The 20499-nt window shown below is 38.1% G+C and overlaps 3 protein-coding genes and 1 non-coding gene across 8 annotated transcripts; 2 read left to right on the top strand and 2 right to left on the bottom strand.

The window, feature by feature from the left end:
• The first annotated feature begins 872 nt into the window (after positions 1 to 872).
• On the top strand, positions 873 to 5165 carry LOC137965704 (probable protein phosphatase 2C 38). 3 transcript variants are annotated; one of them, XM_068812019.1, is made up of 6 exons: positions 873 to 1053; positions 1322 to 1392; positions 1513 to 2610; positions 2970 to 3337; positions 3790 to 4026; positions 4489 to 5165. In XM_068812019.1, exons 3-6 carry the CDS (start codon positions 2289 to 2291, stop codon positions 4720 to 4722), a joined length of 1161 nt encoding a protein of 386 aa, XP_068668120.1. In that variant the 5' UTR covers positions 873 to 1053; positions 1322 to 1392; positions 1513 to 2288; the 3' UTR covers positions 4723 to 5165. The 3 variants fall into 3 exon arrangements, with proteins under 3 accessions (XP_068668120.1, XP_068668121.1, XP_068668119.1); XM_068812020.1 differs by having other exon boundaries at positions 1502 to 2610; XM_068812018.1 differs by having other exon boundaries at positions 873 to 1065; positions 1322 to 2610.
• A 202-nt stretch (positions 5166 to 5367) lies between these two features.
• On the bottom strand, positions 5368 to 13983 carry LOC137966129 (protein MODIFIER OF SNC1 11-like). 3 transcript variants are annotated; one of them, XM_068812647.1, is made up of 6 exons: positions 13578 to 13983; positions 7732 to 7812; positions 7445 to 7570; positions 6036 to 6096; positions 5875 to 5946; positions 5368 to 5768 (listed from the first exon to the last, which is right to left on the bottom strand). In XM_068812647.1, the coding sequence occupies exons 1-5, from the start codon at positions 13892 to 13894 to the stop codon at positions 5911 to 5913; spliced, it is 621 nt and encodes a 206-aa protein (XP_068668748.1). In that variant the 5' UTR covers positions 13895 to 13983; the 3' UTR covers positions 5368 to 5768; positions 5875 to 5910. The 3 variants fall into 3 exon arrangements, with proteins under 3 accessions (XP_068668748.1, XP_068668746.1, XP_068668747.1); XM_068812645.1 differs by having other exon boundaries at positions 5369 to 5768; positions 5875 to 5936; XM_068812646.1 differs by having other exon boundaries at positions 5370 to 5768; positions 5875 to 5949.
• A 901-nt stretch (positions 13984 to 14884) lies between these two features.
• Positions 14885 to 14957, top strand: TRNAF-GAA (transfer RNA phenylalanine (anticodon GAA)). Its single transcript has one exon. It is a non-coding gene; the product is annotated as a tRNA-Phe (tRNA).
• Positions 14958 to 15308: 351 nt separating this feature from the next.
• On the bottom strand, positions 15309 to 16812 carry LOC137965375 (protein IN2-1 homolog B-like). Its single transcript, XM_068811674.1, has 9 exons — positions 16802 to 16812; positions 16626 to 16700; positions 16390 to 16450; positions 16222 to 16308; positions 16026 to 16124; positions 15826 to 15934; positions 15666 to 15742; positions 15441 to 15548; positions 15309 to 15362 (listed from the first exon to the last, which is right to left on the bottom strand). Exons 1-9 carry the CDS (start codon positions 16810 to 16812, stop codon positions 15309 to 15311), a joined length of 681 nt encoding a protein of 226 aa, XP_068667775.1.
• Between the last annotated feature and the right edge of the window lie 3687 nt (positions 16813 to 20499).

Below are 20499 nucleotides of genomic sequence, written 5' to 3'. Positions count from 1 at the left end.
TGAGAAGAGCAACGACATTAGTAGTAGTTAAGAAGAGTAACGACATTAGTAGCGGTTGGGAAGAACAACGACACTAGTAGTGGTGAAGAAGAACAATGGTATTGGTAGCAGCTGGGAAGAGCAGTGGCATTGGTAACAGATGAGAAAAGCAGCGGCATTGGTAGCGTTTGGGAAGAGCAGCGACACAGGTAACAGTTGGGAAAAGCAACGACATTGGTAGCAATTGAGAAGAGCAGTGGCATTGGTAACGGCTGGGGTGAACAAATCGACTAACTTGGCCTAACCAATCAGGTCTGTTGTCTTCCCAGACGACTAGTAATTGAATCCTAATGAGGCGTATTTAACTAAGAGTATCGGTTTTATGCCTTGAATAATTGTATACTAAATTCACCCTTACAAACTAATCTATAATTACATTTCAAGATTTATCCTTTTATATTATAATTAAGCCCAAAATTAATTTAATGAATATTTTGTGTTATGTAAGAGGACCCTCCTCTTTTCCCATTCTCTTACCTCCATGATGTATAGAATTATTTGAATCGAATGGATAATTATGACATTAATTTTAGTTTAACTAACTAAATAATAAAATTCATAAAGAAATTTACAGCATGAGAATAAGAATAATAAAAAAATACCCTAAGAAATTAAAGGGATCATATCCTTTTCATTTCAAAACAATTTTAATTTTGTGACTGAGCATGAAGGGTGGCCAACAAGCAAAAGTGACCCAACTATTTTAATGTAAGATGTGGTCAAACATCAAACTATTTGATTCAGCCAATGCCTTAGAATACCATGTAATACATATTAATGAGGGTATACTTCAGATCACTCAGATATTTCATCATCTTAACACAAAACGAAAAATGGCAGGGGGTAGAGGACAAGAAGAGATGAAATGACGAATGAGAATGGGGAATAAAACAAGTAAACAAAACAGGGCAAGAGGTGATTTTGTCTGGGTCTCTCTAAATCTCCGGCAATTTGGAGGGTGGATCCATCAAAACCAGAATATCAAGATTTAGGAGAGAAAGAGATGAGCCAAAGGTACCTAAAAACGTGGGTTTGTTGCTCTTCCCACCTCTCTTAATCTCCTCCAATGATTTTTTTTAGCAGTCTGAAAACGCGACAAAGAAATTTGTAACTAAGGCAAAAAGAGGAGACTAGAAACAAAAGCGGGAGGATGGGGGAGAAAGGGGCTTGTTGCTATTCTATTCATCCTTTATTATACCTTCCCATTTAGATCTCTTCTGACACCCATCTCAAGATCTTCTGCTACAACATCCTCTTATCTGTTTCTCATCTCTCTGTGCAGAAACTGCTGAAAATCTTATTGGGATTTCCAAGCTAACGTGGGCTGTCAAATACCCAGTAACCAGATTCACGGTATGTGATGCAAAGATCGGAATTTCTCTTTAATTCCCAGAAACTCCTCGCCGGAGGTGAATGATTAATTATCCTACTCGCTCTTAATTTTTTTCTGAATTACTTGAAGGTTTGATGCAGGTCCTCAAACCAATTTTTTAGGCGTACGAGTCAGTTCTAAATCCTCTCTTTCGTGCGCGTAACCCATTTCCTGTTTCTTCTTGTTTCTCCTCTCAGCAACAACGAGAAGCCAAAAATCAAGTTATGTTGGGAAAACTTCCAAAATTATCTCTTCTTTAAAAAAAAAAAACAAACAAACCATTCTTTGTCCTTTTATCAGATCCCGCCCATTCCTGCGTCTGTCCATACCTTGTTTTGGAGTTCTGTACAAATTCATGGTTTCTCCCGCGAGACCTTTAACATACACCAATAAATTACCTGGATTCAGTTCTAGTGAGAATCTGGCACTTGAAGTGGTTTCACCATCTGATTGGCTATGCGCTTCGAATGTGAATTCCAGTGATTCCATAGATGGATGTTTGGGTGATGCCGTGAAGCGGACAGTGGAACGGAAGCGAGTTTTGACTCAATTTTGGATCACAAATCCGAATGTGTTTGTGCTCGTGAGCTTCAGACCACTTTGTATATTGACGCTTGGTTCTGAATATCAGCTAATCGTTTTATTCTGCTAGCTTTAGTCTCGATAGAAGAGTAATATAAGGGTGCAATTGGAACTATGATGACATTTGAGTTCTAACTTTCGTTTTCTTTTTGGGATTCAAGTTGATAAGTATTGATTGCTTGAGTGGTTCAGGTGAGATAGGCCTTCAGCAAAAAGTAAACTGAAATGGGATTTAATTAACATTCGTGTTTGCACAAGTTTTGTTACCCAAATTCTTCAGAGGAAGATGTGAGTAATGGTACATTCTTCTGGTATAATGAGGATTGTAAGTCCTTGTTGGCGACCTGCAACTGAAGAAGATAGTTCAAGCAGCGACACTACCGGCAGGTCTGATGGTCTTCTTTGGTATAAAGATTTGGGCCCCCATGCTAGTGGAGAATTCTCAATGGCAGTCATCCAGGCAAATAGTTTAGTGGAGGATCAAAGTCAGATTGAATCAGGTCCATTGAGCTGGCTCAGCTCAGGCCCATTCGGAACATATGTGGGAATCTATGATGGCCATGGAGGTCCTGAGACCTCACGGTATATAAATGAGCATCTGTTCAAGCATCTAAATAGTATGTGCTTTTTTTCTATGATTCTGGAAGCTTTTCTGTCATTTTTTATTTTTTCTATGATTTTTCATTCATGTCTTTTAATTGTTATTTTGCTTTACAGAAACTGGCTCCTGTTAGTATGATCTAATGGATATATCAATTGATCTTTTAATAGCTGTTAGTACAATCGTTCTCTCATTGTTCAAAAGAAAAAGATCTTTTAGTTACTTTGTTTACAAGGATCTGTAAATGAAAAAAGAAAACGAAGCAGTGTTTAAACTATCATTTGTTTAAATGAAATTAAGATGAACTTTTCACTGAGACATTCAGTGCTTCAGTTCTTTATATTAAGTAAATTTTAAACAATAATGTTTGTGCAGAATTTGCATCAGAGCAGCAAGGGATGACACCTGATGTCATACAGAAAGCATTTTTAGCTACTGAAGAGGGTTTCATATCTCTAGTAAGAAAACAGTGGCAAGAGAAGCCCCAGTTAGCATCTGTTGGATCATGCGTTTTGGTTGGAATTGTATGTGGTGGAAACCTTTATACTGCAAATCTTGGAGATTCCCGTGTAGTTTTAGGGAGACTGGAAAAGGCTCTAAGAGAAGTTGCACCTGTTCAATTGTCGTCAGAGCACAATGTAGGACATGAATCTGTAAGACAAGAGCTCCATGAATTGCATCCAGATGACTCACAAATTGTAGTTCTGAAACATAAAGTTTGGCGTGTTAAGGGCATTATACAGGTAAGGTAGTTGAACTAACTGGTTTTCATTTCCATGTATGATGATCTCAAATAGCTTATTTGAGATTTTATAATGGCTTCTCTGTACATTTTTTTAAGCAGTAGAAGTAAATCTTGTTGTATAAGTGATTTCAAGTATAGAAGCAATTAATACTAAAAATTGAATATAAAAACCTGTTAATGTTGTTTTTTCAAGTAATAAAATATGTAAAAACTAGTGAGAAAGGAGATATATACAAATCACTAAGATTATTGTTCACAAACAGAAAGAGAGATTGAGAGAGAGAGAAAGAGACTAAGTGACTGAGTGAGTTGTTATCTGTTTTATGTTCAGTACATTGTATCATGAACATTGTTATTGGTGCTTTAAAAGTGTAGCGTTCAACAGACCCAACATTTAGCAGTCAGTTAAACTGTGGTAATCCATGCTCTGATCATCATGTCTCAATGCAGGTCTCGAGGTCTATTGGTGATGCTTACTTGAAAAATGCTGAGTTCAACCGTGAACCTCTCATTTCAAGGTTCCGATTGCCTGAGCCCTTCGGAAAGCCCATTCTCAGTGCTGAGCCATCAATAGTAGTGCATAAACTCCAACCTAATGATTTATTCCTTATATTTGCATCAGACGGTCTGTGGGAGCAACTTAGCAATCAGGAGGCAGTTGACATCATTCACCAGTACCCACGTCATGTGAGAAACATTTCCTATTTGATATTCATAAATTTTATTTGTTTTCCCATTTTTTTTTGCATTGGGGCAGCTTAATGTGCATATTCATCGATATTTTAGATCCTATTGAGTGGCTATAATCACCAAAAGAATTTTCTAGGCATTGCTGAATCTCCATTCAGAAAGGTCACTGTGAATATAAAAATTCTGCTATTTTTCTTCTACAGAAGTTGTCCTAATAAAGGTTGCAGTTCTCTTTTATGTAAGATTTATTTCTGTATCATCAGTGATAACTTTAAAAACTGGCTGCATATTGGGTTCATCTTTCATTGGGGAATGGGGTAACTGGGTGCATACAGACTTGGTGCAAAGCCCTAGTCAGACCGAGTTGGGCAAGTATCATCCATATACGATATACGTTGGGATGGTTTTTATGAGGATTTTAACTTCTCAGTAATCACCGACTGTTTCATACATGTGCAGGGAATTGCAAGGAGACTTATCAAAGCTGCATTGCAGGAAGCAGCAAAGAAACGAGAAATGCGGTACTCAGACCTAAAAAAGATCGATCGAGGCGTAAGAAGACATTTTCATGATGACATCACGGTCGTGGTATTGTTTTTAGACCCTCGTTTAATCAGTAAGAGCTCCTTTCGCGGCCCTACTATTTCAATGAAAGGGGGTGGGAGCCCTGCACAAGCCAACTGTGCATCATAGTACAATATCCTGGTTCTTATGTATCCCATCCCCTTTTCCCACCAAAAATTCTTTCTGTACACTAACTTTGGCACCCAAAAGACTTTTGGCCACGATCAACCATATTAGGCTTCCCAGTCTTAACAAGAAAAGCCCCTGTAAATTCATCGGAAATGACTTGAACGATAGAGATTCTGTTAACAGCAGTGGATCGATTCAGATTTTGGCAGTTCGGTACGTCTTTCAACTTAGAGGAACAGGTGACTGCAACTCTTCCACAAGTTTCCATCTGAAGGTCAAGTATGACGACCATGGAGATCTTTTTGTCTTTATGCTTCTTTGCTTTACAAGTTTTTCTCAGTTGTGCTCGGATGTGCCATGGAGTTGCCAATGCCCATTCTATCGTGATGTTTGATTATGAAAACGGGAATTGCAGAACTGGTTGAGCAATTGGTAATCTGGAATCCATTTCATTCAGGTCCCTCCCGTTGAACAATCTCAACTAGATGATGGATTGTGATGCAGAAACACCAAATAGAAAAGCATCTGCATTTAGTTCACGATGTGCCGTTGTTGAAGTGTAATAAATTAGAACAAGCGATCAAATTGGGTTTACTGGAGTCATAGCCGGAAGAAATTCCCAACCACAATAGCATAGATTCCCTTGCCCTCTTCATCAACCGAAAAAGGAGTAGGGAGGGGAGAACTCCGATTTTCAAATGATCTTCCTGATTATCCGTTTTAAATGAAATCATGGAGAAATTTAACTGACTCTGCGTCCGCTTTCGAGGCAAAAAACCAAATTCCTATAGAACTGCAAACAAAAAATATGTACTCTGCAACTCTTCTACAACAAAGAAATTTCAGAAAAAGTTAGATCTCAGTATCTTAGACAAAAACAGATCCACATCTCCGTAAATAAGTCCAAGTTTGGGTCGTCCAAAATGCAACCTGGGTGCCTGGTATGACCAAATCCCTCCCATGGTCACCAAAAGATTTGTTCTTCCGTGGGAAGAATCTCGAAAATGTTGCAGCTTCAGTCACTTGCACACGCACCAATGGAGTAACTGCAAAGTACTCGGGGAAAGTGAATAAGAAACTACTATAAGGAGATATAAGGATACAAAGATCATTGAAATACAAAAGCACAGAGAAATAAGGCAATTCTCTTACCTTCCATGAGTCTCCATCTTTTTATAGCTGTTGCACTCAGGCCCCTCCACTAGTACTTTGCGCTACAACCAGCTTCTGAAAAATTCAGATTAGAAACAACATATAGAAAATAGAAAACAGAACCGAAGTTTCTCCCACAACAGGTTAAACCATGGCCTTACCAGCCCAGGATTAGCCTTGCTATTTGCTTCTGAAGGATTGGCAGTTGATGCTTGTCCAAACCTGAGAGATGAATGAAACATGAACTGTATCAAATGTGGAAGATAAAATATCCTCAGCTGTAAAACTTGGAATCATAACAACTCAAAACCCATACAAACATGAATTCAAATTTTAAGTCTTTGATGGTAAGTTGACAAACAGTAAGCATTCAGAAGGATCCTCCATTCACAACTGTAAATGCTATGCAAATGCAGTTAATTGTTGAATGACCTTTTATTTTAACCCGTTCTGTGGGTTTCTTAGGACATACAGAGGGTTTTCCTACATCAATTTTTTTTTTGCATAGCAGGACGGGCAGAGGTAATATTCTTTTTCCATTGGTCAGAAGTCAGAACCAGGTCCCCATACAATTTGTTTCACATTATCTCAAAAAGAACATAAGCATTAAGGCCCCCGTTAATGCCCCTGGTTGGAAATTTATATCCTAGGAAAAGCTAGAAATGTTTTTCCTAGGATATACATTTCCCTTCAAATAAAATCCTATTAGTGCCTTACTAGGAAATTACTTGGAAAATTTTAGAAATTTTCAAGGAAAATTAAATGGACATGTTAGTACCTTTTTCAGGGAAATAAACAGAAATTAATAATCTATTTCATACATTACCATACTTATTCGATAAATTTTCAGTAAAATAAAATGTTAAATACAAAATTGCTATGAAAAATTGCCTTGTGTTGAAAGTATTACAACATCAATTGTCAAATACTTATTCAAAAATTTTCCATATGGTTTTCCAACCCATCTTGTCTGGAAAATCTTACCTAGAAAACTATATGATTTTCTTGTAAGAGTTTTTAGCTAGAAAAGTGTTTCCAGGAAACATGAGGCACTAATAGTCCCTAGAAACGTATTTCTACTAGAAATGCCAATCCAGTGTTTCCTAGAAAAGGTACCAACAGGGCCTAAACATTTGAGTTATACAGGACAATTATCCAGACTATGGAACTCCCCAAATGTAAATTTCACTCAAAGAGACCATCACAGTCCATCAAAGGCTCACTCCAACTTCCACACATACAAGTTCCTTCATATTTGTGTGATTGTCCGCCATAGTTCCAGACACTTGAGAATCATCATAGCTATGCAACTTACCATACCTTCTGCACATTCTATCTGCCTATGAATACACCCCAATCAAATAGGTGACTTATCTGATTGAAGAAAACTTACTTGCAAATTGTGACTTGAACCTTCAACTCAATGGTCACATGGGAGATTTCTAGTATGAGGAATTGGGTTCAAGTCTCACCAGAGTATAAGGGGTGTAATCAACATTCAAAAAAAAAAAAGTACAAATTTAGTCATAAGTATAAAATAGCCTATTAAAACAAAGATTATTTCCCTAACCTGGCTGCCCGTGCCTTCCGTTTGTCTTCTTCCAGAGGATCTAGCTTAGGGCCTTGTGCAAATCTTTCTATGCGAGCTTTCTTTTTTGCCCCTTCATCAACTGTGGGTTGTGCTGTGAGCCCAAATCTGACAAGAAATATTAAAAATACAATCAAAAGACAGAAAAAAAGTCAGGCACCATCCTTATAAGCCATACACTAACAATCTATTGTGTCTGATGTCATTCTTGCAGCTGCTGCTAGTCGAAAATAACTAGCAGTTATAAAAGTGAGAAAAAATTGAGAAACCTTTCAGCTCTAGCCTTCCTTTTTTGTTCTTCTAAATTTTTCACTTCCTCTGATCCAGATACTGTGGTTGCAGTGCCAAACCTGTCAATAAGATAGATATGCCACATATCAGACAAGTACAGATGGTTTGATTTCAACCCTACAAAATGGAGACATCTGGCAAGCAATTTCTTTTTCGAAGACCTGGCAAGGGAATTGATTCCTCTATTTAAATTTTCTATGTTTTTGGGTTTTTCTTCTTTACATGCTTGTATACAGCTTTCCTGCTTAATGCATCTTTGTAAGTTCTATTTGAGTTTCAGCCAATAATTCTTGATTATCAACTGATAATCCTCTCTTTGAATGTTTTCAAAGCTTTAGTGTTTCCTTTTAGTTCTATGATTCATAAAAAGTTTATTATTTTTTGTTATAACCTTTAATCATTATCTAATAATATTTTTCTGAAGTATACACCATATTCTGAATGTTAACCGCAGGCAAACATATTCTGAGGCTTACTCTCCCTTCTTCTATTTCTTCATCTTCTTCTTCTTCTTCTGAATCTAGAACTTCCACATGAATAATGGCAGTTATTCATGTAAAAAAAAATTACAAGAAAACCTAAGAATCTAAGTAATCCTCTCCACACTTTCAGTCCCCCTTCTCCCACCAGAATTCATCATGGTCTCTTCCCGAGATTGGATGGCTGAACTTTAATTAAAGTTCTTTGAGCAACCCTTCTTCTTCTTCTTAATCCAGAACTTGCCTCATGAATAATGGTAGTTATTCATGAAAAAAAAAATTACAAGAAAAACCTAAGAATCTAAGTAATCCTCAACACCTTTTCAGTGCCCTTCTCCCACCAGAATTTCATCATGGTCCTTTCCCGAGATTGGATGGCTGAACTTCAATTGAAGTTTTTGACCAACCCAAGCTCAATAATTCAGCTCCCAAGTTATAGTGGAGGGGGGACTCGACCAACGTAATTGGATTAATAAAAAGAAGCCCTTCCTCATCACCATGGAGGTTCCCTCATGTTTTCAATGAAATAATAGCCATTCATTCCTCCTGTTAAGTTGGACTATTCCTTAACACCTCCCTTACTGTATGATGGAAGTATGCACTTAAATCTGCCAATAATATTACAGACTTCTTACGATTTGGACCTTTAGCTCAGCGGTCACATGGTGTAGAGTGGGGGAGTTTCAAGTGTGAGGTCTTGAGTTCAAATCCCGCCAGGTTGTAAAGGGTGTATGTATGTATGGGTGTGTGTATATTTTTTTTTTGAATGGCAAGTGAATATTAATGAAATAAATGTGTAATCAACATTTAAAAAAAAATCTCAAGACTCCTTGGCCGAAAAGGGTGTATCAAAGAGCACCATTTAAGCTGGGCATTTTTTTCCCGTTTCTTTCAAGGTTGGAGAATTCCCTCTCCCTCTATCTTGCAACTATTTCAGTTGATTAACAAAAGTGAAAGCAAACAAAATAAAAAAACTAGGTATGTGATATCAAAATCACTAGCGCTATACAAAGTGCTCCAACTTTTGCTAAATAATCAACTCTAAGTTGCTCTGCCAATCAATAGAGGGGTAAAAACAATAAGTTAGTAAGATAAGAAAAGAAAATTTGCATCTTTTTTTGAGAAGTAAACAGGATACTTTTCAGACCTTACACAAATAAGGACGATGATTGTCTGATATGATAGTGACATGTGGAAGCATGGTGACAAAACGGGTCACAACCAACTGTTTAGAATTCCATTTTCCTTTTGCAAATGCTATTCTGAATCATTTAAAGATTTTGTTAAAGTTATAGGATCCACAATAGTTTAGTGTCCTTCCTTTTCTAATCTCTCATGCACAATCAAATCAACATCTTTTCCTCAACTGCAGTACTGAAAAATTGGGCTGCTGATTGCTGGTTTTAGAAACTTTTTCTTTTTGCCTCTTATGTATTTACTTATGTCAACCAGTAAGGTGTCCAGATTCCAGCTTAAAAGTCATCAATTTAGGGCCTGTTAATGCGCAGGGAAAGTGACGGGAGAAAGAAAATTCCCTAGGGAAAGTGACTCTTAAAGCGTTAGTGGGCAAAGAAAGTAACGGGAGAAAGTGAATCACCTCATTTGGCATAGGAACAATGGAAAGTGAAATTCCATCGTCTAACATAAGAATTCACTTTCCATCTTGAAGCAGCTCATCAATCCTCTGAAACCCTCTCGCTCATCGATCTGAAACCTCTCCCTCGTTGCCCGTCGCTCGAAACTTCTCGCTCCTTGCTCCTCGTTCCTCGCTGCTCAGCCCCCCTCGCTCGTCTCACGTCTTCTTGTGAAAATCCCCGATTTGATGAGTTGAGAGAACTGAGATGGGTTGTATCTTGTTCTGTTCTACTCAAGACTACAGAGCTCCTGGTCTACATTGTTGATTTGTGCTGCTGGGTCCTGGTACACAGACTTCTCTATGTTCTCTGTTTTTTTCTCATTGCAAAATGGGGTTGTATTGCTTGTTTTCTATTTTGATGGGGTTGTATTGCTTGTTTTCTATTTTGATGGGGTTGGATTGTTTGTTGCCTGTTTTCTTCATTTTCTTGCTTCCTTTGTTTGCGAAGTTCATTGAGGAGTCAAAGAAAGATCCTCGCTTCTCCAACGGTCGTGCCTCTTCTCTGTTTAGATGCATGACCGTCAACAATTACTTCTTTGTTCTGGCCTTCTGTTGGAATTTTCCTTCACTTGATAAAGGGTTGCTATTCCTCTCTTCTATTTATTATGTTAAATTTTCATCTTTTATTTTGTATCCTCGCAGGAAGTTCTAAAGGCTCAAAATGTTGTGCAGAAGCGTTCTCTTCTCTTTTCATCTTAAGGCTGATATGTTGTGCAAAAGCGTTCTCTTCTCTTTTCATCGATTTGTCCTTCTATATCTATAGCACAGCTGCAATATTTTGTCTCAAAACATATATACTTGGAAGAGACTAGCTTGCAGTTATCACTTCTTTGTTTTTCATCCTGCTACTGATCATGCAGTCTAAAGTCTAAAGGACAACAGGAGATGATCAGTTGGTTTTGCCATTGGTTCTCTTGGTATGCTCCTATTTCTAGCGTTGTGAACTTTAGAACTACCTCTTGTAAGCCTTCAGAAGCAATTTGGTGACATTAAGTAACTAATTTTGGAAGTAAGAATTCTCTTGTTTTCCCATGGTTCCTCATTTGAAGTCATAACCATTGCTATCTGTGGCCAAAGGATCTATTCAGTAGTTAAATGTATCAGATATCATTTAAAAAAAAATGTATCAGATATTACTTCTGTTTTCCTCACCTATTAAAGTTCTTGGTCTGTTTCATTCCATAATCAGAGAAATGAATACCGGGTTCTTGTGATCTCATGTGCATACTTCAGCTGTATAATGCCTTCAGTTGCCTTTCTCTAAGGTCAGAATTTGTTATTGATAATGTCATCTTTCTCTGCTTATAGAATTTTTCTTTATTTTTTCTTTTACCAGGTATGCATAACCTAAAGCTGTGGTGCTGATATATAATATTTACTTTATATCAAATCTGGACTGTTAAGTTTAGTGCATTTATCTACTCCATCAAGAGAGAGGAATTAAACAACCCTCAATTCTGTTTGGTGATTTTTAATGTGTTTAACAAGCTGTAAGTTTGTAAGTGTATTTATGGTTCTTAAATTTTTTGTTAATTCTTAAATCTGAGAACTTACATGAAGACTATATGTAGTTCTTAGCCATTCAAAAAAAAAAAAAAAAAACTTCCTATAGTTGTTCAAAAACAAATTGACACTTGTTGGCAACATAAAGGATGATGCTTTCCGAATGCCCCTCTGCTATCTAACTGTAGGTAGTCTTCATATTGGGAGAGAAGAGATAACTCTAGTTAATTTTGCCACAATCTTCAGTTAAATGGCCGTCTTTTCTTCAATCGAGATCTACGAGAGTTAGGCCTCTGGATGTAATTAGTTTAGTAAGTTTGAGCTGAGGTTTTTAATGAATACAATAATTGATAGAGGAAGAAAAAGGTTGTCAGTGGGCCTAGTCCCACAGACAGATGTCAAGATGAGGAAAGGAAAAAACAGAAAAGAAGATAGAGTTGAGAAGAGATGGGAGAAGACAAAGGGAATAGTTGTCAATGACCCAATCCCCTACATTTTTTATTCACTTAAGTGAAACATAATAATCCATTTGCTTATTGACCCAGCAGTAACATAAATGAAAAGTCAAATATAGTCCTGCAACTGAAATTAAGTACCTTCTAGCATTTTCTAACAAATGAGAAAATCTGCCCTTGGAAATTATGGATAAGAAAGAATGTAGTTGTTGCTATCCAGATTTCTGCATTTATTTTTTCTTGTCCAGATTTCTGAGTATAATTTTTTTTCTAAACTGAAAAGAAGTCAAAGGGATGTGCTTTAAAGATTGGAGAGAACAATTATTATGAGCGCATATCTCAGGCTTCTATATTTTCTTCTGTCTTTTGTCTTAGTTTTCAGTGAGATCCATACATGTATCCAATCTCAGGTTGATTATACATCCGACTTTGAATATGAAGTGCTGACACTGGAATTTTTTTTCTCAGAGGGGTGTGACGTGATTCGAACTCACGACCTGACACACCCCATGTAAGAAGAATACCACTAGACCAAACGGCCATCGGTAGCTGACACTGGAACTAACATAAAAGAAATGGGAAAATGCTTAGTCCATTTTCATTGTCACTTTATACGTGTTAGCCAACTCTATTTTGGTACTTTTATAATAAATTTTTATTTTTATATATTTAGTTAAATATAAAACCTTAGTCTAAATTTTTGTTATTTATTAAGTTAGAAAAATATAATCTTCTTTTAAAGTATTTTACAATAAATTCCTTCTGCACTTCCCATTGCACTTTCCAATGAGCACACTAAATTAAAAAAAAGTACATTCTTTAGGGAAAGTAGATCACCCTGGAATTCGCTTTCACTTTCTCTTTCGCTAGGTGATCTGTTTTCCAAATTCACTAACAGGCCATTAGGTTGGGGTGCTGCCATGTTGCAAAGGAGAAGCAAAGACTGCTTCTGGCTGGAGATACAGAAAATACAAGGGCCAGAAATGAGAGCTATGTTGTGGAGAAGATAATTGATGACAAACATGCCAAGGATGATGGCTCCATGGTGGAACAGGGAGGGTATAGGTATGTGTTAAAGTACCAAGAGAGGAAGGTGACCCCTTGGAAATTTTCGTAAAGCCAAATAAATGTTGAGCAGACTTTGCTCAAGTAAAGCTGCAAGGTACTTAGAAGAGGTTTATTCAGCTCTCCTGCTCGTTCAACAGATGTTTCTCCATCTGCCTCACGGATTCACTTGTCTTTATCATCAACAGTATTAGGTCCACTCATTTTGTTCTTCAGCTCTAATATGTTTTCGTACATCAGCTTCAAAAATTTCATGAAAACGTCAAAAAACCAAGAGGAGGCATAAATCACCAAAATTAAGTCCATTCCATAAAAGAACTTCATCTCTAAAACTTGATGAAGAAAACATAAATCTCCAAGACACATCAGCTCTTAAAGACTTTACCTTAGCTGTTTGTCCTATACAGTCGATCTTCCTATTCCATCCAGCAAGTAAATCAATTTATGAAATTGGAGGAATTTTTGAATCCATTGTCCCAGAGTACAAACGCAAGGCAAACGAAATAACTAATAAAGCATATGGGAGCTTTGAAAATAAAATTTAACCAAGGAACAAACTTAACCCTAGAGTCTCTTTTCTCCACTTACGCAAGCTTACCTATATTACAACTAAAACGGAGATAGAACTGATATAAAGAAGAAAGCAACGAAATTCATATAAAACCAAAGTTACGTCTTTTTTGCACCTTTCAGCTCGAGAATTTCTCTTTTCTTTTTCCGAAAGCTGCACGGGCACACCGAAACGCTCGGCACGGCGGAGCTTTTTTTGAAGATCCGAGATAGGGATCGAAGTAGGAGAGCTCAAAGCGATGTCTTTGCTTTCCTTGCCTTCTTCGCCAAGTTTCCGAGGTTCTTCAACCGCTGAAGCATTTTCAGATGAGAGACGAAGCGTGGAAGCAGCAGAGATGTCGAGACGTTGTGCAAGAGAAGGGCTTTGCGGGGATTTTTCTAGGGATTTCTTCGGCAGTTCCGCCACTTTTGGTTTCTGCAATTCCATGGCCATTTGCGAGTTGGAGAGACGAAATTCCGACGAGTGTTCTGAAGTGAAGAGTGTAAAATGGGAATCGCCGTGGATCTTTTGGGAGGCGCTAAAAAGGAGAGTCGTCCCGACTTAGAAGTTACTACTCACTGAAACGGCGTGTTTAGGAGAGACGATGAGACAGTGAGACGCACATAAGAAATAAGATAAAATTGTTATCAGTGGAATAATTTAAACTTGAATTAAAATTTTAATTAAAATTAAGGATATTATTTATTTATTTTTAATATTATTTAATGCATAATTAGACTATTGTTTTATAAATGATTTATTCTTATCCTAATGTTACAAAAATTATTTTATAGGTAACTATTATTAATTTAATTAATTAAGTATAATTTAATAATTTAATAATGAAAGTAAGTACATTCATCTTTAATTATTTAAATAATTAAATTATTAGTAATTAATAATTAATTTGGTAATTATTAAATAATGGGTTCAAGGGTTTTTTACTTAATTCGTTGAATAATTAATTAAAATACAACAAAATTGATTTATATGAAATTTAATTTGCAATTATAACATGACATAAAATGAATTTGTTATTATACGAAGCGATAATTAAGTGATTATATCATGATTAATCAATTAATTAATTAACTATTTTTATTAATCGACTAATTTAACAACTAATTGAGTATTTAGTGAGTCAACTAGTAGCTATGTGATATTATTACTTAATTATTTAATTTACTAGTGAATTAATATTAAAATTAAATTAAAAGACTAAATATTAGTTATTAAACTTAATTAGTCATTATTATATAATAAATTAAGTTGAAATAGCTATTTAATAAATTAGCAATTATTAGTAACTAACTAATTTATTTAATTACTAAATGAAATAATGCTAAATAACTTTTTATTATTTTATTGTTAATTTTTTAAAAAATTAATTGTACATAAAAAGGTATTTGGAATAAATTAGATAATTATTAAATTATTTACCAAGCGGGGATAGCTCAGTTGGGAGAGCGTCAGACTGAAGATCTGAAGGTCACGTGTTCGATCCACGTTCACCGCATCGTTCTTTTATTTTTTTAATCTTGCTTTATTTGCAAATTTTTCGTTTTCAACAGATCTAAGAATAAAGGTTGATCAGCTGAGGTGAGTCCACTGTAACTTCAATAAGATTTTCATAAAAAAAAAAAAAACTTAGATGAAGTAGTAACTTCAATTCCGAAGATCCAAAGCTCGCCAGCTTGATCTTCGTTCACCAAACAATTTATTTTTCAATCTGTAAATGGATAAACTTCCTGAAACTTGATGTTACCGAAATTTCCACTAACACCAGGAATCTGAATGACCAAATCCGATTCCAGTTGATCTACAGAATAGAATGCAAAGATTCATCGACGGAGACGAGCATCACCCGTCAGACATGAGGAGGGACTTTGGTCTCGGTGTAGGCTTCAATCTTGTGCATCTCCTGTAGTTGAGTTTCTTGAAATGAAAACCAAAGCAAGAAAAGAAATCGGAAACTGAGATTGGTTTCGTTTGTTGATACCTCAATCCATGTCTTGAAATGAGGTCTCCCGGCTGTAATGTCATAGTTCTTCTTCTCCAGAAGGACTACCTGAGCCTTTTCAACGAATGTCACATAGGCAATATCAGCCTGCAAGCCGCATTGTTTATACAGTAGAAACAGTGATCAGACAAAATACACAAAAAGGGCATACAGAAAAAGGAGCGGATGGAGAAGATGATAAATGTATAGAACCGAGTCACCTACAATGCTGAACTGACCCACGAAGAAATGGCCGTCTCCGAATTTGGTGAGGCAGTTCTCGATGTGATCAAGCGTGGGACCTGATTCAGGCACGAAGAATTCCAGTTGTGATCAGTGGTTTCATTTTTGCTTTTCATCCAGATCTTGAGAAACCGAAGCTTACCAACTTCAGTTGCAGCATCTCCCTCGGAAGAAAACGAACCCCAGACAACTTTGATGAAGGTGGCGCTGTAAGCAACCATCTCATCTGCAAACTCCTTCTTGCCGGGATCCTTCATTGTTTGCAGAGACTCTGTTAAAATCAAGAAAGAAAGAATCTAGAACATGATTGATATACAAGGGAATGGATTCTTAGGATCGTACTTCTGGAACAAGTTTGGGGCCGTCGAAGTTAGCATCAATGTACTTAACCACTTCCAGACTTTCTCCAGTGACATTGTTGTTGTGCTCGATTGCAGGCACCTGTGTCGAAATCCAAACATCACAATGCGGAAATTATAAAATTGGTTTTCTCAGTTCAGAATCTCTCAATAACTCTGTGTAATGAGTTCAGCTTCACCTTATTGAGAGGGTAGACTTTCTCCTTGTACCACGCCGGTCTGTTCTTCAGATCAAACGGAACGAATTGCACCTGGCCGTGCAATCCCTGCAATTACCAGACAAAATGATGAATAAGAAGAAGAAAGCTAATAATTAACTGTGAAGAGTTGAAATGAACAAAGAGAACCTTGTAGTTGACGGCGATCCATGCACGACGAGCATAAGGGCATACGTAGGACAAATACAAGCTTCATAATGAATAAACTCTTATCAATTAATGAGAGAAGAAAAGGCTGAAGATTCCCAGATTTCATCTCTGGGAAATTTTCTAAGCAAACCCAGAACCAGAAATCTCCTTAAACCGCTAAACTAGTGAAACTGTTAGTAAATGAAACAAATGAAAGCAACCATGGCAGGCAGTACCGTGTGGTTCCGTCATGAACAACGGGAGGCTCAGAGTCAGAACCGTAGATAGCAGGATAGACAACCCTGGATTGTCTGAAGGAAGGAGAGAACAGAAGAAGGAAGATTAGAGTTAGCATTAACCCATTAGGAAAAAAAAAAACGAAGTTAAATGGGGATAAAGGACTGGATCTTACGCCTCCGCCATTGTTAATAAGAAATTGAAAATCTGAAACTGTCGAAAGAGAGAAGCTCGAGTCTTTTCATCGACTTCAGTGATGAGTAACCCTTTTATAGCAAACCGAAAAATAATATGAAAAAGGCAACTCCGATCCATTGATCAAGAAGATGATTAGATAAAGTTATGCTTCCAACTGGAATGGAAAGAATGGAGAAGTAAATTATTGAAGTCAACCAGATTTCTTAACTGCAACAGGTGTACTCAATTAATTTAGCTTACTCTTTCACGTTCATTGTTTGACCATTTGAATTCTATCCATTTTCTGTAGTGATTATGGACTTATGGAGGTATTTCTGGACCAACCTAGTAAATCCAGACTTTTCTGCAGAAAAGAATGGGGATTGTCTCCCCTAATCTAATGGATGCACATGACAAGTATCATCAAAAGGAGTCACTCTTTTATTTTTATTTTTTATGTCAGGGGTTCAGGTTTCTATATATGGTCCACTTCGAAAAGTGGAGTATGATCTAAAGTTTCTTGGTCAAGGGTTTGCTTCTAAAGTGGCTTGGCAATTCTAAAATAGCTGTTAAGAGTAATGTCAACTGATCGTATTATTTTTAATTTTGGATCTTAACTAAGTAATACACAAACACCATTTGAGGATTTTAATAGAGCATTTGAAAAGGTTGGTGCAGGAGACATCGAGCCAGATGATGCTGAATTATCAGATAGCACGTTGTTGGCATTGAAATATCTCAACTTGACAGATCAGTGTAAAGTGGGTAAGTAATCGGATCTTTTCCCTGAACCCGGGTTGGACCAGAATTTTGAGCGTTTGGGGTTTGTTTGTTTTTTAGCTATGCAGCACGGGCTTGTTAGGGAGTGGAGTGTTGTTTTAAGGTTCTGTTATGTGAACAGGGACATTATTATTGATTAGAGTATATTAAATCGAACACCAGGGAGATTTTTCTCTGTGTTTTAGGTGAACCTCTTGCAATTTTCCCCCCTGGATTATTAGTTGGATTCGCCTGCAAATAATCACTATCCCGTCCGGCGTCAGTTGGTATCAGAGCATCAGGCTGGGGGGAGAAGCTTGGGTCTCGCCGAGGACGTTGCGGTGAGAAGCAGTTAGGGCGGAGTCGACGCCATAACTGTCGCCGAGAAACGACACTGCTACTGACGGAACTCGGCACTCAACCAAACATATCTGTTGTTCATGACTGTTGTCGGAAGATAGGGACTAGGTAGGGAGAGGGCTCGAGAAGATCGTCGTCGCTGTCGGAACTGTCGTTCGATGGAGCCGTTGCTGAAACTGCCGTCAACGGAACCGTTGCCGGAACTGCCGTCAACGGAACCGTTGCCGTTGCTGGAACTGCCGTCGACGGAGCTGGCAAACAGAAAGAGTTCGAGACATACAGAAAATAGAGGTGCCGAAATAGGGGTTTCGTCCGAGACCTCGCTCGCGACGCCAATGCTGGGAGAGGGGTAGCGTCGCGGGAGACGACGGTTGGAGAGGGCCGCCAAAGACGTCTCGATTTAGGGAAAGAGGGCTCTGAAATTTCGTCAGCGTCAAGAAATTTTTCGATTTGGGAAAACCCCATTTCCTAAAAATTCGATTCGGGGAAATCTCGTTTCCAAAGGTAACGAGATTGGCTCGCGACGCATCTGGTGCTATACCAGAGCCTCAACGTTTTCCTAAGGTAAAATTTCGACAATTTACATGGTTGGTGGTCGTGATCGTTGCGGGCCGGGCCTGAACTAGGAAGCCCCACACCGTCGCCATAATGTTCAGGATGTGATGATTGAAGATTTACAAAGGCAAGTCATGGAATTAACCCAACGTCTAACAGTGCAGAATTTCGGTGATCGTGAGATGGAAGATCATGATTCTGATGCTAGTTTCAAAAACCCATATCTCAATCATGCTCGATTCTGGGAGCACCGAGGTTAGGGGGATCTATCTGGAGACCTCAATTTCAGAGTGACTCTACTCAAGTTTTCTGGTACATTACAAGACGAATGGTTCGTTGATTGACTGAATGAAATCGAGAGTATTTTCGAATATAAGGATGTCCTAAATCGTGTCAAAGTAAAACGGGTTGCCATCAAACTCAAGGGCAGAGCATCTGCGTGGTAGGAACAGTTGAGGTGATCTCGAAACCGGCAGGGCAAGGCCAAGATCACTGATTGGGAGAAGATGAAGAAAAAGATGAAGGGTCACTTCTTTCCTTTCGGTTACACTCAAACCTTGTTTCAGCGACTTCATTCGTTGAGGCAAGGCCCGAGATTAGTGGATGATTACACGGAGGAGTTCTATCAATTGATCGCACACATGATTTATCTGAGACCGAAGAGTAGATGGTGGCACTATATTTGGGGGGTTTACGACAGCCCCTGCAGGATATCCTCAGTCTTCACTCGCTGTGGACCATTTTTGAAGCATACTAGCATGCATTGGCTATGAAAAAACAACATAATAGAAGGCCAATGATCAGAAGCGATTAAAGGAGTCGACCAGTTCACCCTAACAAATCACATCATGTTTAGCAGCCTCCACAAGGTACTTCTAACTCAAATATTAGATGTTTTCGATGTGGTAAGCAGGGACATAAAATCACTGAGTTTAGGAAGATGTTTGTCAGAGAGGCAAAAATCTTCTAATTGAGGAAGACATGGTAGCCGAAAATGAGGAGATTGGTGAGCATGTGTATGATGATGACGATGATGGAGATGTGTTGTATGAGTGCATGGTCATACCGTTTGGGTTGTCCAATGCGCCCAACACATTTATGAGGTTTATGCATCAGGTTCTACGACCATTCATGGGAAAATTCGTTGTCGTGTACTTCGACGATATCCTCATTTATAGTCCGACGTGGGCATCCCATTTTGATCACCTCCGTGCTGTTGTTTATATGTTGCGGACAGAGCGCCTGTTCGTGACTCGACTGAAGCGTTCTTTCTTCACTACCTCTGTAACTTTTCTTGGTTTTGTTATGTCTACTGATGGTGTTCATGCAGATCAGTCGAAGATAGATGCGGTCTTGGAGTGACCCACCAAAGACCTTGCACGATGTTAGAAGTTTTCATGGCTTGGCGTCTTTTTACTATCAGTTCATTCGAAACTTCATCACTCTGATTGCTCCTATCACAGAGTGCCTCAAAGGACGTGATTTCCAGTGGTCCGAAGAGGCGGAGGCCAATTTTCAACTGGTCAAGCAAAAGATGACAGAGGCACCAGTTTTAGCACTTCCGGATTTTGAGAAGTCTTTAAGGTGAACTGTGATGCATCTGGGGTTGGCATTGGTGGTGTTTTGAGTCAGGAGGGGCGGCCCATAGCTTTTTTCAATGAGAATTTATCAGGATCCAAGAAGAATTATTCCACATATGATCTGGAGTTTTATGTCATAGTTCAGTCCCTGAAGCATTGGTGTCACTACCTCGTACAGAAGGAGTTCATTTTATTCACTGATCATGAGGCCCTGAAGTGCATCAATGACCAACACAAGCTGAGTAGACAACATGCCAAGTGGGTGGCGTACTTGCAGGAGTTCACATTTGCACTGAGACACCAAGCAAGGAGTCTGAACCGTGTCACAGATGCCTTGAGCGGTCGTACATTGCTCCTCAGCACCATGAGCGCCAGAGTTGCAGGATTTGAGGTTATCTCTGATATGTATGTTGCATATCCTTCATTCGGGAGGATACTTTGT

Source organism: Aristolochia californica, unplaced genomic scaffold (genome assembly GCF_029961685.1).
Source record: "Aristolochia californica isolate CCGP_79_NKW_82.1479 unplaced genomic scaffold, dmAriCali1.0.hap1 SCAF_5, whole genome shotgun sequence".
Classification (NCBI taxonomy): Eukaryota; Viridiplantae; Streptophyta; class Magnoliopsida; order Piperales; family Aristolochiaceae; genus Aristolochia; species Aristolochia californica.
Note: the sequence above shows the minus strand (reverse complement) of the source record. Positions and strands in the feature narration are given on the sequence as shown.

Excerpts from the sequence above, each read along its gene's own strand:
- LOC137966129 (XM_068812645.1), bottom strand. The coding sequence starts at position 13,894 with ATGGCCATGGAATTGCAGAAACCAAAAGTGGCGGAACTGCCGAAGAAA. Across the intron at positions 6,097-7,444 it reads CGGAAGGCACGGGCAGCCAG|GTTTGGACAAGCATCAACTG; the intron begins GTTAGGGAAATA and ends TTCATCTCTCAG. Across the intron at positions 5,769-5,874 it reads AAGATGGAGACTCATGGAAG|TTACTCCATTGGTGCGTGTG; the intron begins GTAAGAGAATTG and ends AGTACTTTGCAG.
- LOC137965704 (XM_068812019.1), top strand. The coding sequence starts at position 2,289 with ATGGTACATTCTTCTGGTATAATGAGGATTGTAAGTCCTTGTTGGCGA. Across the intron at positions 3,338-3,789 it reads GTGTTAAGGGCATTATACAG|GTCTCGAGGTCTATTGGTGA; the intron begins GTAAGGTAGTTG and ends GTCTCAATGCAG. Across the intron at positions 4,027-4,488 it reads TTCACCAGTACCCACGTCAT|GGAATTGCAAGGAGACTTAT; the intron begins GTGAGAAACATT and ends ATACATGTGCAG.
- LOC137965375 (XM_068811674.1), bottom strand. Across the intron at positions 16,125-16,221 it reads AAGTCTACCCTCTCAATAAG|GTGCCTGCAATCGAGCACAA; the intron begins GTGAAGCTGAAC and ends ATTTCGACACAG. Across the intron at positions 15,743-15,825 it reads AGATGCTGCAACTGAAGTTG|GTCCCACGCTTGATCACATC; the intron begins GTAAGCTTCGGT and ends TGCCTGAATCAG.